The 13,260-nt window shown below is 40.0% G+C and overlaps 1 protein-coding gene across 4 annotated transcripts in view; it reads left to right on the top strand.

Moving 5' to 3' along the window:
• The first annotated feature begins 11,048 nt into the window (after window positions 1-11,048).
• samd10b (sterile alpha motif domain containing 10b) overlaps window positions 11,049-13,260 on the top strand; it is a 61,213-nt gene continuing 59,001 nt past the window's right edge. For all 4 annotated transcript variants that reach the window (XM_081707224.1, XM_081707226.1, XM_081707225.1 and 1 more), the window contains exon 1: window positions 11,049-11,302. In XM_081707224.1, the coding sequence (XP_081563350.1) occupies window positions 11,290-11,302 (13 nt within the window). In that variant the 5' untranslated portion in view covers window positions 11,049-11,289. The remainder of the gene's footprint in view (window positions 11,303-13,260) is intronic.

Genomic DNA, 13,260 nt, shown 5'->3' on the forward strand with positions numbered 1-13,260 from the left:
TAAAGTTTTGTCAGATGTGAAAAACCCAACACTTATGCACTGCATTTGAACAGGCTCTACAGTTGCTATGGACAACCTAAACGTTTCATAATAGAAACACTAATTATAACCTCTCCAGATGTAAAATTAAATGGACTTGAATAAGTTCAAGCAAAAACGATCTGTTATTCTATGAATCTGAAGTTAAATCTATTCCACTTTATTTACCTTCAGGGTGAAGGATTATGACATGAATAAGTGTCAAATTTATTGTCTTTCTAGTCAGATTCACCATCTTTAGTGGCTGTAGTCAAATTACTCAGACTCACATAAATGTCATCATTACTGTCTTAATATATTCGGAATACTTATCTATTTTTTTCTTTTTCTTCAGTTTGGAGAGTGTAGCACCCAGAGAAATATTTTGCTTATAATGACCAAAGGCACTTTTAGGCATAAATATACTTTTATAGCTAGTTGAGTTAATTATTTTATCCCATTGCAGCTCACAATCAAAAAATACATCCTGTAAAAGCAGTCTGGTTTATGTGACTAAACATAATTTAGTACTGAAATCATGAAATCTGTGATTTATAAACAAAGTTTCATGTAACAGATCTGTATTAGCTCTTAGTCCCTGCTAGGGCAGTTTTTTAGCTTTCTGTGAATCTATTGGGCTTAGGTAAACACTACTTGGTTACTATGACAAACAGATCAGTAACTATTGGATGATTTTGCCATGGTGATGGAACCTTAGTTTAAATAAGTCTAGCTACAATGAAGTAAGTACACCAAATAAATTGAACAAAACACTGGAAACACTGTCGGCTTGCAATTTGTTATATCAATGCATGCATCAGTTCTTATTAAATCAGTCCATAAGTCTTTATTAAATAAGCACACTCAAAAAATCCTAATAAAAATATGAAAGCTCATTAAAAGTAGCATACATTTTAAAAATCCTTGTTACTGTATTGTAGAAAAACAAACAAATAAAAACAAGACTAATCTTGAGAGGGATGCACACTGATCTACTAAAATACCCCAACCCATCTTGATAGATCCATTGAAACGGTATTTTTAAATAATGTGCATCTACTCATTCTCCTCAAGATTCACTTAAAGCTGTTATCATCCAAACATTTTTTTCACATTATCCTCAGATATGAATTAAATTCTGCTATTGTGTCAAAATGGTCTTAATCAACTCTTATTGTATTTATCATTATGTTTGCTGTATTCCTTTTTAATCCTGCATTACAATAGGTTTACCAATGTATCAGCACTGTTAAGATACACAAAGTCCTGTTTTCTCGTTCACATCTTAGCTGCAGGGTGCCATGTGGTGACAGTAATATTGAGCTCCTCCAATGCGTACTTTTGCATGTCACATGGGGACAATTGGGACCGCATTATAATACCATTATAATCTCACTGTTTTTGAAAAAAAGGTCTTTATACATCAATTGGGATTGCGAATAAATGATGTGTATTGGACCCAAGGGATAAGCCAGTGGAGGAGGTACAGGAGCATGGGGATAGAATTATTCTCTTTGATGTGTTCCCATGGCACAGTTGGCTTTGGTTTTCCTCTGAACAAAGACATCAGTGAGAGAGAGAAGGGAGAGAGAGAGAAGGAGAGAGAGCGTGAGAGAGATGTGGGGGGGGGTGCAGGGAGAGAGAGAATTCCCATTTATTAAGGAAAGACAAAGCCTAGAAATGCATTCAGTAGTGAGTGTTTCTTGAAGTACAGATAGTATTCCAGGTAGTAAATGTGCTAATATGTAGGTATCATGGATGCTCCAGTGCTTATGTCAGAAGAGATTGCCGACTGCCACTACATTATTGCATCATGGACATGTGCATGACCTCACTCATCATTTTCTCCAACAAGCAGAAAACAATCCTGTTTGACATTAAGTCTGGTTTCAGGTAACATGTATTATTCATTCATGAATGAGGCAGTTAATTCATGTTGATTCAGCTATCATATATTTGGACAAAAAGGTTTTGTGATGATAACTGACAATGTATATTTTGTAGAGATTAGCAGATGTGACATGCATCGTGCCCCATCATGTGCATACAAAAAGGAGAAAAGCAGGTTCTTTTACAGCTCACAGTTCATTATAGGAGATACAAAGGATTTGCTTAGGTAGTGAATAGCCAGATGGACTTTCATTGATCTGCACAGGGCTTAGGTGGAGTCATGGAGCTTTGGTAAGTAATCAAGTGAAGATTTTATAAAGGAAGGACACACAGACCCAGGGCAAACAATACAGAATCTTTAGTGACGTCATGCCATGTAAAGACTGGGGGAAAAAGAGAAACAACAATAAAAATGTTTTAAGCAATGCGCAAGTAACAATAAAGCTATATGAAAAATGACTTCAGTTCTGTAGGTTCATTTACATGTAAAAGGGAAAACTGGTAGAGATGCAACATTTCTGGACTACAGTGAAGGTCAGCAGTGTTTCCTGATCCAGTTTCCTGCAAATGACATGCAGGTGCGACTGTTTATGCTGCGTTCATGCAGCACAGCAAAGGTGTCCAAACGTTAAAGGTTTCGGTGACTCTTCTCAAGGGTCAAAAGTCCCATCAGGCTTCTGTGGCCACAGTCAAACATTGACCACGTTGTTCCAGTGGCGCAGCTGCCTCAGGCACTGTGCAACCATGCCATTGAAATGACAAGCTGTCTGTAGCGCTGGGAAGGTGGCAGCTAACCTCCAGCCTTAAAGAACCTCAGTGAGCACACTGATCTGGAAACAGCCACTGCACATTAGCTGCCTCCTAATGAGTCATGTCGAGACTTCAGCACAGCATGACATTGCAGTATGTGTTTTGTAAGGAGACAGAAGGAAACGGCAGGTTGGCCCGAAGAGACAAACAGAGGGCGAGAGAGACATCAGGACAGGAAGCAAGGCCTATGTGTATATGTGTGTTCACACTGTAACTGAATGTAGAGGAATAGACAAAATATATTTTTTTTTCCATTCTTGTTGCTTGCTTATGCCTATTGTTTACTTATGTATACATATGTATATGCATATATAGGTATACCGTATGTGATTGCCTTCACTCGTTGCCTTGACAAATGGCCATGTCACAGTGACACACATCTCACCTTTTTAATTTGCATTATGAGCCTATAGAGTTTATGAAAATGTTTAATGATGTTTAAGGGAAACACATCGGAAATGATGTAATAACTGCAAAAATGGATAATTGGGTGCTACAGGGACTCCATAAAAACTGGTTTCCAGCTGGACCAGATGTTTTTTGTACATCTGTCTGCAGCTTTAATAAAGTGACCATTCAGTGTATAATAAGAGACAGCCAACTAGTAAAGCATTGGACCTCCTTTGGCCTTCAGGAACCGCAGCAATTCATTATGGCATAAATTCCACTAGGCGTATAATTCTGCAGGAATCTGGGCCCATATGGATGGGACATTTTCTTGCAATTGCTGCAAATTAGATGAGGGTACTGACTTGCTCTGAACAGCCCCATTCTACCTCCTCCCAGAGATGGTCTATAGGATTACAAACTGGAGTCTATGCAGGTCGGAGAAGCAAGTAAAACTTGCTGTCATGTTCCTGGAACCAATAAATGACTCTTGGACCATTCTGGCATGGTGCCTTATTCTGCTGAAAGTGTCCTCCTTCCAAAGTTGCCACAAATGGGCAAACTTGGTTGACCACGGTGCTTACACAGCCCAGCTATCCAAATATGGATCCACAGGTATCAGAGGACCAAAGAAAACACTCCCCACACCATTACTCCACCTCTACCAGCCTGGACTGTTGACACCATGCCGCTTGTACTAAATTCTGACCCTCCCACCAGCATGCTGCAACAGAAATCTGGATTTATCTGACCAGGCAATGTTTTTCCCCTGCTCAGTGTTCCAGTTTTTGTGTTCTTTTCTGCACCGGAGCAATGAAAATCAAATTGGTTGTCTGCTGTTATAGCCCATCCATGCTAAGGAGGGACGAGTTGCGCATTCAGACACATTTGTTGACACACCAGCGTTATATTTGCTGCAACTTTCTTGACTGTGCACCAGCTGTTCATCGGAATGATTCTTAACATCCTCCTCTAACCCCTTTTGTCGACAAATTGTTTACACCCACCAGATCCCCTTCATTCTCAGAATGCTCTCAACACGTTTGTGCAAGAACCTGAAGGTTGGCAGTTTTTGAAATAAAGGCCTCAACTAGTCAAGCAGTGATGACCATGCCTTGTTCAAAGTCACTCAGTTTGCTCAATTTTCCCATCCTAATGTTGACTCCATGGACTCCAGGGTCCATGTCTAAGTTCCATTTGTGAAAGGACAGGTGTCTAATAAAGTGGCCATTCAGTCTAGATGATGTAATGGGAATTTAGCAATATAATAATACACCTACCAAATGTTATTGTTACTCTCCCCATATGCCAGCTCTTCCACTGTCTTAGATTGTCTGCCAGCAGCCCATCCATGACTCCACCATTTACCTAACACTTTTATCCCAAGCAACTTACAATTATGACTGAGTACAACTTGAGCAATTGAGAGTTAAGGGCAGAGGTGGGGCTTCCACCAGCAACCTTCCAATTACAAGTCAAGTACCTTAACCGCTGAGCTTCCACTGCCCTGACCCACTATAATCCACCAATCACATCTCTTTTCCTTGATCCGCTTCCCCTGATTACTGATTGTTTTCATCTGTTCCATATTAAACTCACTTATATAGTTTTGTGTTTTCAGTTCCTCATTGTGAAGTGATACTGTGATCCTAGTGTACATACAGAGGGGTTTCTGGTGTGCTGGTTTATGTGTGTACTGGTATGTTTTCTTAACTGGTTATAATTTTTTGCTCTTGCCCCATCTGGTTAGGCTGCTCATTTGGATTGCTCCTCTTGATTTATGGACTTTAATAATTGGCCACTCCCTAGCATCCTAGTCTCATGGTTACCCTGTCTTGTCTTTGTTTGTTTTGCTTTACTTCCTTGTTCTGGTTCTGTTCCTTAGTTTTGTTTGCTCTGCCCATCATGAGTTTCACCTGTCTCTTGTTTATTTCTCATTAGCCCATGTACTTAGTCCCCATGTTTGCCTCGGTGTGTAGCTGGTCATTGTGTTAATCCTAGCCACTGTTTGTTAATCCAAGCCTCATGGTCTCGCCCCATTTTATCACCACTAGAGTTGGTTAAGTGCTCTACTTGTTGCTTGTGTTTTTGTTATGGTCTTCTACCCCTTTGTGTGTGTGTGTGTGTGTGTGTGTGTTTTTGTGCGCTCTCTGCGTTGGCTCCATGACCCTGGACTGTTCCAGCAATTATGATTCTGGATTTGCTCATGGAAAATCTTCACTCTTCACTGCGTATGCATCCGCTCGTCGTTACATATGGTATCCCCTGTATACACAGTGCATGTAAAATAGTCACACAGTACTTATGTCTAGTAACCATAGTGTATGTATGAATAAACACTAATTACCACCATTTTTGCCATTAGATTCTGTGTTCATGTAGGACACTGCTTTCTAAAATGATTTCAGTGATTTGGCACATGACACCCCAAAAGGTGTGATTTTACACATCTTTAATTTTGCTTGGCATCATGGTGAAACAAAGAGTGTTGAGCAGCCTCAAAAGACATGAAATGGCTTAATGAATACAACGAAGAACAAAATGAAGGACAGGATGCACCCAGCACTTAATGCGGAGTGGTTGCCAAGAGAAACCACCTTAGATGTCACCTTTGCTCCTAAGATTAATCTGAACTCAAGTTAGTGTTTAGTCTCATGATTTTCATTCTGAAATTAAGTGTGTCTGAAGAAAGGGTTAGTTTAGGCAAATGAATACTATTGCCTAATGCTTGTCAGTTGTATGATTTGCATTTTCTACATGGAATGAATCTTCTGGCCTGACACACATGAGGCTATAACCTCTGTTCAATTTTGCATCTTCCTAAAGGATAGTGATTGCAGTTTTGCAACATTTCACTTCTATTTCCTCCCATCCTAGCATCATTCTGGGAGAAAATGGGGAAAGGGGCGCTTCAGGTGCGCAGGGCTTCCGCATCGTTTCTGCTGGGATAACAGTCTCTTAGCAGGCACTGGCTGTGACACTGATAGACCGAGTGTAACTAGTCATCACTGGAGGGTGAGAGAGAGAGCCTGATGCTGGAAGGATTGGTAGAAACAACTCATGGATGGAATAAATGACACTGTTAGTTTGATATCAGTGGAATATATGACTGAAATTGGGTTCCCCTTTGATTCTTTAGAAAAAGCATCTTGAAGGCAGCATGATTCACGAGCACAATCAAATTTTGCAAAAAACTTTGGAATGCACAGAAGCCGCAGCCCGATAGGGCCAAGTAATCCAGCACCCTCTCTGGCTGCGGCTCAGGAGGCATGCATCAGCAGGTCATCTGCTTGGTTATGGCTGCAGGTGCCTTGGCCACGTATAGAGAGGGTTTTCAGTTCTGGCGAGAACGAACTGTCTCATCTGTGCATAGTAAGCAGCCGGTAGACACGGCCTCTACATTTTCCAGCAAGGCCAAAGGAAGACAGAAAGGAGACGGTGAGAAAAAGAGAGAGGGAGAGAATTCCCAGTCACTGGTCTACTGGTCCATGCTGTGTTCCCTGAAATGAGTGACAGATAAACAGAGAGAAGATTCCAGCCTGAATGCTCAAGCTGGCCGTGCCGGTGAAGGAGGAGCTTGTTTGTATAAGGCAGGGGCCGCAGACCTGTGTGTGAGCAGAATGCTAAGGATCTGTGAATCCGCTGCCTATCTGTAGATCAACGCACACCATAGATATTGCGGCTTTGTGGTGGAACTGCTGGGAGAGTAACTGCATTTATCTATTTGAGAAATTTCAGCATGATTGTAGTCATTTTTTTTTTTTGTTTTCAGAGACTTGTCTGTTTTGTTTTAGAAATATTCAATTTAATTTTTGTGAGTTTAGTTTGCAGAATAAATGACAGATCTTTTTTCATCACCTCATGCCATGCCTTGTATGAATTTTAGTTGTGAATAAAAGATTTGGGGGTGCTTTATTACTTCTGAGGCTAGATTTTAAGTCCACAAAGTTTTAGTTCATAACATGAGTTTAGTTTTTTATTTCTGACTTCAGCAGTGTTTTTCTTATAGTTTTAGTGTTGCTTTTAGTTTTTGAATATTGTCATAATACTGATAAAAACGTACACAGCTGATACTTTACCACTGACTTACGCACACATAACTACAAGCAAAGATAATAGGCTAGTAATTTTGTAAGACAGACATAACACCGGCTGGTCAAGAATACTAGTTACAAGTCAAGAACCTTGATTGCTCCTTGGAGTGTTATTTTGTTCCTCAGCTACCTAAATCCTATATTGCCATCAGCATCACTCAAATACAGAGGGCATCAAATCAATGGTCCCAGTATGCCCTGTAAGCAAACTTTACTCTTTTGTGCTCTCAGGTTGCCCAGGCAACATCTGTTCTTGGCATGAGTAAAGGACATGGCCGAATCAAGCTTTAATTAGACGTCTGTTATGGGATGCAATTCACGGTTTGTTATTGGAGCTGGGATCAGCAGCCATTTTGGACACACTAGATCTATCCATTAAACACACAAGAACACTGTTGTCCGTCTAGCGGGCCACCAGTACCGTGACTGATCCTGTTCCCTCCTCTGTAGCGGGATATTGTAGGGCGCTGTGGGATCTGAAAGCTTTGGTTTAAAGAGGATGTCTGGAGGTTATTTGGGGAGGCAGCCACCCTATATGCAAGACATTGCAGAAAAACCAGCAGTCAAAGCATGATGGATGAAAGAATAGTTCCATATTATGTTCTCCATTTAAAAAAAAAAAAAATTTAAGCCAAAACAGCAGGCCATTATGCAGCAACTAAACAATAACTGTCCTATATATGTTTGTTGACTGGTATGTGTTCATTATTACTGCTGCTTGTAGCAGTTTGTCTTTTTGTATTGTAATCTGTTGTAAATAATTATCTGTTGTTGACATAGACATGAGAAACATGCCTTTGTAGACCGTGTACTCTGGAAGATGAGATTGAATCATGCATTTCTTGACTGCATGTAAATGTGGAGGAATCACTGAAAAATGAGTGGGTGCAGTTTCAGCTTCTGTTTTTCAACAAACACCCTGTCACCAATCCTGTTTTTGTTAATTTCATGCTTTTGGTGCAAAGATAGCTTTTAATTCTCTTAATGAAGAAATAACATTCTCATGGCTTAATCATTCATGCCTTGTCTGAATCTCAATGAACCAAAAAGCCACTGGTTTAATTAATGTCACTTTAATTTTGGAATTTTAGATGATCTGTGTCTCAACTGATAACTATGACACTGAAAATATTTGCAACTACACCTTGGTTGCTAGCTTCTTACCATGCACTGAGCCTTAGCTGGAACAGGATGTCTGGTGGTAGATTTTGTGAAAATATTAGAAAGTTAAGCTTACATGGACAAATAAGCAAAGAGATATCCGGGCCTTTTATGAAGGGCCTTTTATCTACCACAAAAGTACAAGCAATGGTTATATGTTCATTAACTAAATAAAGCAAACCAAAATGGCCACCTAAGCAACATCACTAATAACTGGAATTGGAAAGTTTTGTATGCTAAAGTTCTGAAAAATATACTAATTATGTGCTCGCATCTTGAACCAAATCAAATCTATGAAGCCTGCTAAACACAGGTAAGAGCACAGCTGTATTTCCAGTACTCCGCACTGCGCTGTATCAGTTTAATTTCCAGTACTCCGCACTGTGCTGTACCAGTTTAATTTCCAGTACTCCGCACTGCGCTGTATCAGTTTAATTTCCAGTACTCCGCACTGCGCTGTATCAGTTTAATTTCCAGTACTCCGCACTGCGCTGTATCAGTTTAATTTCCAGTACTCCGCACTGCGCTGTATCAGTTTAATTTCCAGTACTCCGCACTGCGCTGTATCAGTTTAATTTCCAGTACTCCGCACTGCGCTGTATCAGTTTAATTTCCAGTACTCCGCACTGCGCTGTACCAGTTTAATTTCCAGTACTCCGCACTGCGCTGTATCAGTTTAATTTCCAGTACTCCGCACTGCGCTGTACCAGTTTAATTTCCAGTACTCCGCACTGCGCTGTATCAGTTTAATTTCCAGTACTCCGCACTGCGCTGTACCAGTTTAATTTCCAGTACTCCGCACTGCGCTGTATCAGTTTAATTTCCAGTACTCCGCACTGCGCTGTATCAGTTTAATTTCCAGTACTCCGCACTGCGCTGTATCAGTTTAATTTCCAGTACTCCGCACTGCGCTGTATCAGTTTAATTTCCAGTACTCCGCACTGCGCTGTACCAGTTTAATTTCCAGTACTCCGCACTGCGCTGTATCAGTTTAATTTCCAGTACTCCGCACTGCGCTGTATCAGTTTAATTTCCAGTACTCCGCACTGCGCTGTATCAGTTTAATTTCCAGTACTCCGCACTGTGCTGTATCAGTTTCATTTCCAGTACTCCGCACTGCGCTGTATCAGTTTAATTTCCAGTACTCCGCACTGCGCTGTACCAGTTTAATTTCCAGTACTCCGCACTGCGCTGTATCAGTTTAATTTCCAGTACTCCGCACTGCGCTGTATCAGTTTCATTTCCAGTACTCCGCACTGTGCTGTATCAGTTTCATTTCCAGTACTCCGCACTGCGCTGTATCAGTTTAATTTCCAGTACTCCGCACTGCGCTGTACCAGTTTAATTTCCAGTACTCCGCACTGCGCTGTATCAGTTTAATTTCCAGTACTCCGCACTGCGCTGTACCAGTTTCATTTGACTTTTCCTGAACTCTTCCTTTTGTTGGTGTCTTTTAAACCATGAAATGAAATCAAATGCAATACATCACAGCACATATTAGAATCGTGTACAGATAGATGAGAGAGAGTGGACGATGCTCCTCATTCCTGCTGGATGTCTCACTGGGGACGGGGGCCTTCATTTGATGGTCTGATGTCCGTGACAAAAGCATCCTTCCCTGAATGCCCTAGCGTCATACTAATGTGTGAGCCTTAGCCCGAGGCATGACGGCAGCACAGAACAGGACTTTCATGTCTTTTTGCTGGTGCACTGATATCATTCTAGCATGCAATCTCGTGAGAATGATGCATCATCACTGTACCACAGGCTGGTTGAGAGCAGTAATGTTATCAGTTCATGTTGCTACTAATAGTCCTATCCATTAAGAGTTCAACTGTAATATATGGAAACAAGGCAGTCTCATTGTTGGGGTGTGAAGGCAGAAGATTTATTCTGAAAGACAACCAAGAATTGTGAAGACAATTAGAGTCAATTGGAGTAATAGCACCTACACCATGTTGGCCAGTTTTGGTTAATGAATGAATGGCTGGGACATTCTCACTTGTTTCTCTGAAAGACTGGTGATACATTTAAACTACAACATTGAAACTGGGAATCAGTGTTGTAGTACTATGAGTTCAGTGGTTTGGTGAGGTGGGATTCAGGATTTAAAAGTGAGTTTACACTTTGTGCAACATTGTTAATACTGTACAGTACTGATTTCACCCAGATTTGTTAATCGTGATACAAAACTCACATTGAGCTAATTTTTAAAGTGACTGTCATTTACACATATTCGAAGAAGTGAGAGACATTATTTAAAAAGCATTAAATGTCTGTTAAAGATGCCCAATGCTCTCAATGTCCAGCTACTGGCAGCATCTTGTGGAACGTAAAACCACAAGTCCACCGTCAAAAATGACATTTGCAGAGTATTTATTAATACTTCTGTATTTATTAATAAGTCTAATTTAGTTTGAAAAGCGAGAGCATGGGCTAAATTAAGAGCCACGTGTCGTACGAATGTCACCACGTGTTCTTTGTTTTGTCTCCAGATCGGTTTTTCTTTTATTCCCATTTGGAAACACGTTAACTCAGCGCAGTACTCGTTATCAACTATTACTCCCCTTGCACAGCGTGGTTTGGAAACATCGCGTTCGCTGCCCGTCTAAATCGGAGCATCGCCTCCAGCTGGGAAAGGTGCGAAACGAGAGGGAGGAGTTACAACTTGCCGTGCAGAATGGTTTTCCTATCGTCCTTAGTAAGCGTTAAAAAGGGGCATGACTGTAGAGACGTCGGCATATCAGTCTAGTAACGTTGTGTAGATAGCAAATAACTTCGCTCGCAGACGTTGCGTTAAGAGCCCACGGGAGTCTGTCGCACGGAGTCTGTCTGTCTGTCTGTCTCTCTCTCTATCGCCGTGAGACGCAGATAAGCATGGAAGACAATTATTAGAGCAATCACGGAGAGATACGCGTTAATACCAACTATGGCTGTAGACGGTAAGGTCATGTTGTTTTTAATCAAAAGCTCATTTTAAGAGCTTTGTTCTACATTCACCAAAGGTGAACTAAGATGACCCATCATTGATTTGTGTGATTCATTGACGTCTTGCTTTATTGATAGGTTATTTTTTTATATGTTTATATCGAATTATATTATGGATTCTTATTAGGCTTTTCCTGAGGACGAACATGATAAATGACCTTTATTGAAGCAGGTAGAAATGGGAAGGCTACTATCTGAATATTTTTAATTTTGAGGGTTTTTTTTTTTTTGCGCAACTTGTAAGTAGAAAGTTTGGTGAGGACCACGACTGACATCGTTACCAGTTCGATGTTTTGCCCTTTGTGAAATTTGTTTCAGAGTTCACTGTTCACTTTCTTTTGGAAACATGCTATATTTTTTGGAGCGCTTTCCTCAAGATATTACTCTGGGTGGTACTGCTGAAATCATGTCGAATAAGCTACCTTAAACTGGGGCTGAGTGTTGCGCGGTGCTGAAACGGACAGTGTGGAGCCTGAAACGTTAGGATACCACGCTATGGCTTAAGTACATCACGGGCTTTTGAATACATCACGCTCACTTTTGTGATAGTCTCTTTGCCTGGACTTAATCCTAATCGTTTTAAGATCCTAGTGGACAGTTCCGTTTATGTGGAATTGTACTTCGCCAAACAACGTTAAACACTGAAACGTGGGGATACATATTTGCACACAAGCTTAATTACTTATTGCCCCCACCCGCCCCCACAGGCAATTATTTAGTATTATTTAGCATGATAATAGGCCATGTTGTCTGTTTTTAAATCCACATTTACCTCATATGTTAACGCCAGATATTAAAAATATACGTAACTATCTTCACTTAGGAAGTGTTAGTCTTGGGGACCTGATTTAAGGAGTGTATGTGCAGTGCTCTCTTGAGAGATGAGGTTTAATATTCTACCAAATGCACCTTCATCAGATCAAATTTCTTTGAATCAAATTAATTTATGTTTGCTTCATTAAGTACTATTACATAATATAGCAGTGTTATGTATTAAAAAGTAATGTACTAATTTCACACAATAATATATTTTCAAACAGACAAAATGGTTTGGCATATTGTCCAAATCTGAGAAATCAATAAATCAACAAAATATATGGGGAAAAAAATGAAACACCAATTTAAATTATACTACCAGTAATTCATTTAAAATGCACTAGCAGACACCTTTTTGAAACTTAAATTTAGAGTAGCATAACTCTGGTGTTAACCCCTGACTTGTTCTGTTCAATCCCAGAAAGTCTTTCCTGTGAAACACAATTACAGTGACTACTATAACAGTAACAACAGTTATCAAAAGAACATAGCAGACATAATTGAATATCATTCTTGAATTCAGTCCCACACAAATGTCAACAAATGTATGGTGGCGTGCATGTTCTGTGTATTCTAGAACATTCAGTGTGTCTGTTTTCATCTAATAGGATCCGAAAGTCTGGTCAGCTGTTTTTTGTTTGTTTGTTTTGTTTTTTTGTTTTTTAATTAATAAACATTGCAGTTACTGTTTAAGTAAATTATTAATTTTTCATTCATGATGGTATTCCTTTTTCAGGTCATGTTTAAGTTGTATATTTTTCACCCACTCACTAGAACAAATTTGATATTTGAGTCATAAGTTCAGTGCATGGTAACAATCAGCTTTCAGTTACTGTAGAAGTTGGTAATTGGCGCTGACATAGGACCTGCTGCCCTTACCCAAAATTCTAACCTTAATAATTCTGAGAAACCATACAAACAGCTTTCATTTCAGTGTGAAATAAGATCTAGAACAAATGCCGTCAATAAAGCTCTACCTTTCCACTATTTACAGTCTCAAAAGGCATCTGTTTCACGGTCTGTCATATGTATACAGGATGTATGAGAAGGGCCCTACTAAATTAATGGGGAAACTAGTCTATAAAATTAATCCATG

This window comes from Electrophorus electricus, chromosome 24 (genome assembly GCF_041902795.1).
Source record: "Electrophorus electricus isolate QZ-2024a chromosome 24, ASM4190279v1, whole genome shotgun sequence".
Classification (NCBI taxonomy): domain Eukaryota; kingdom Metazoa; phylum Chordata; class Actinopteri; order Gymnotiformes; family Gymnotidae; genus Electrophorus; species Electrophorus electricus.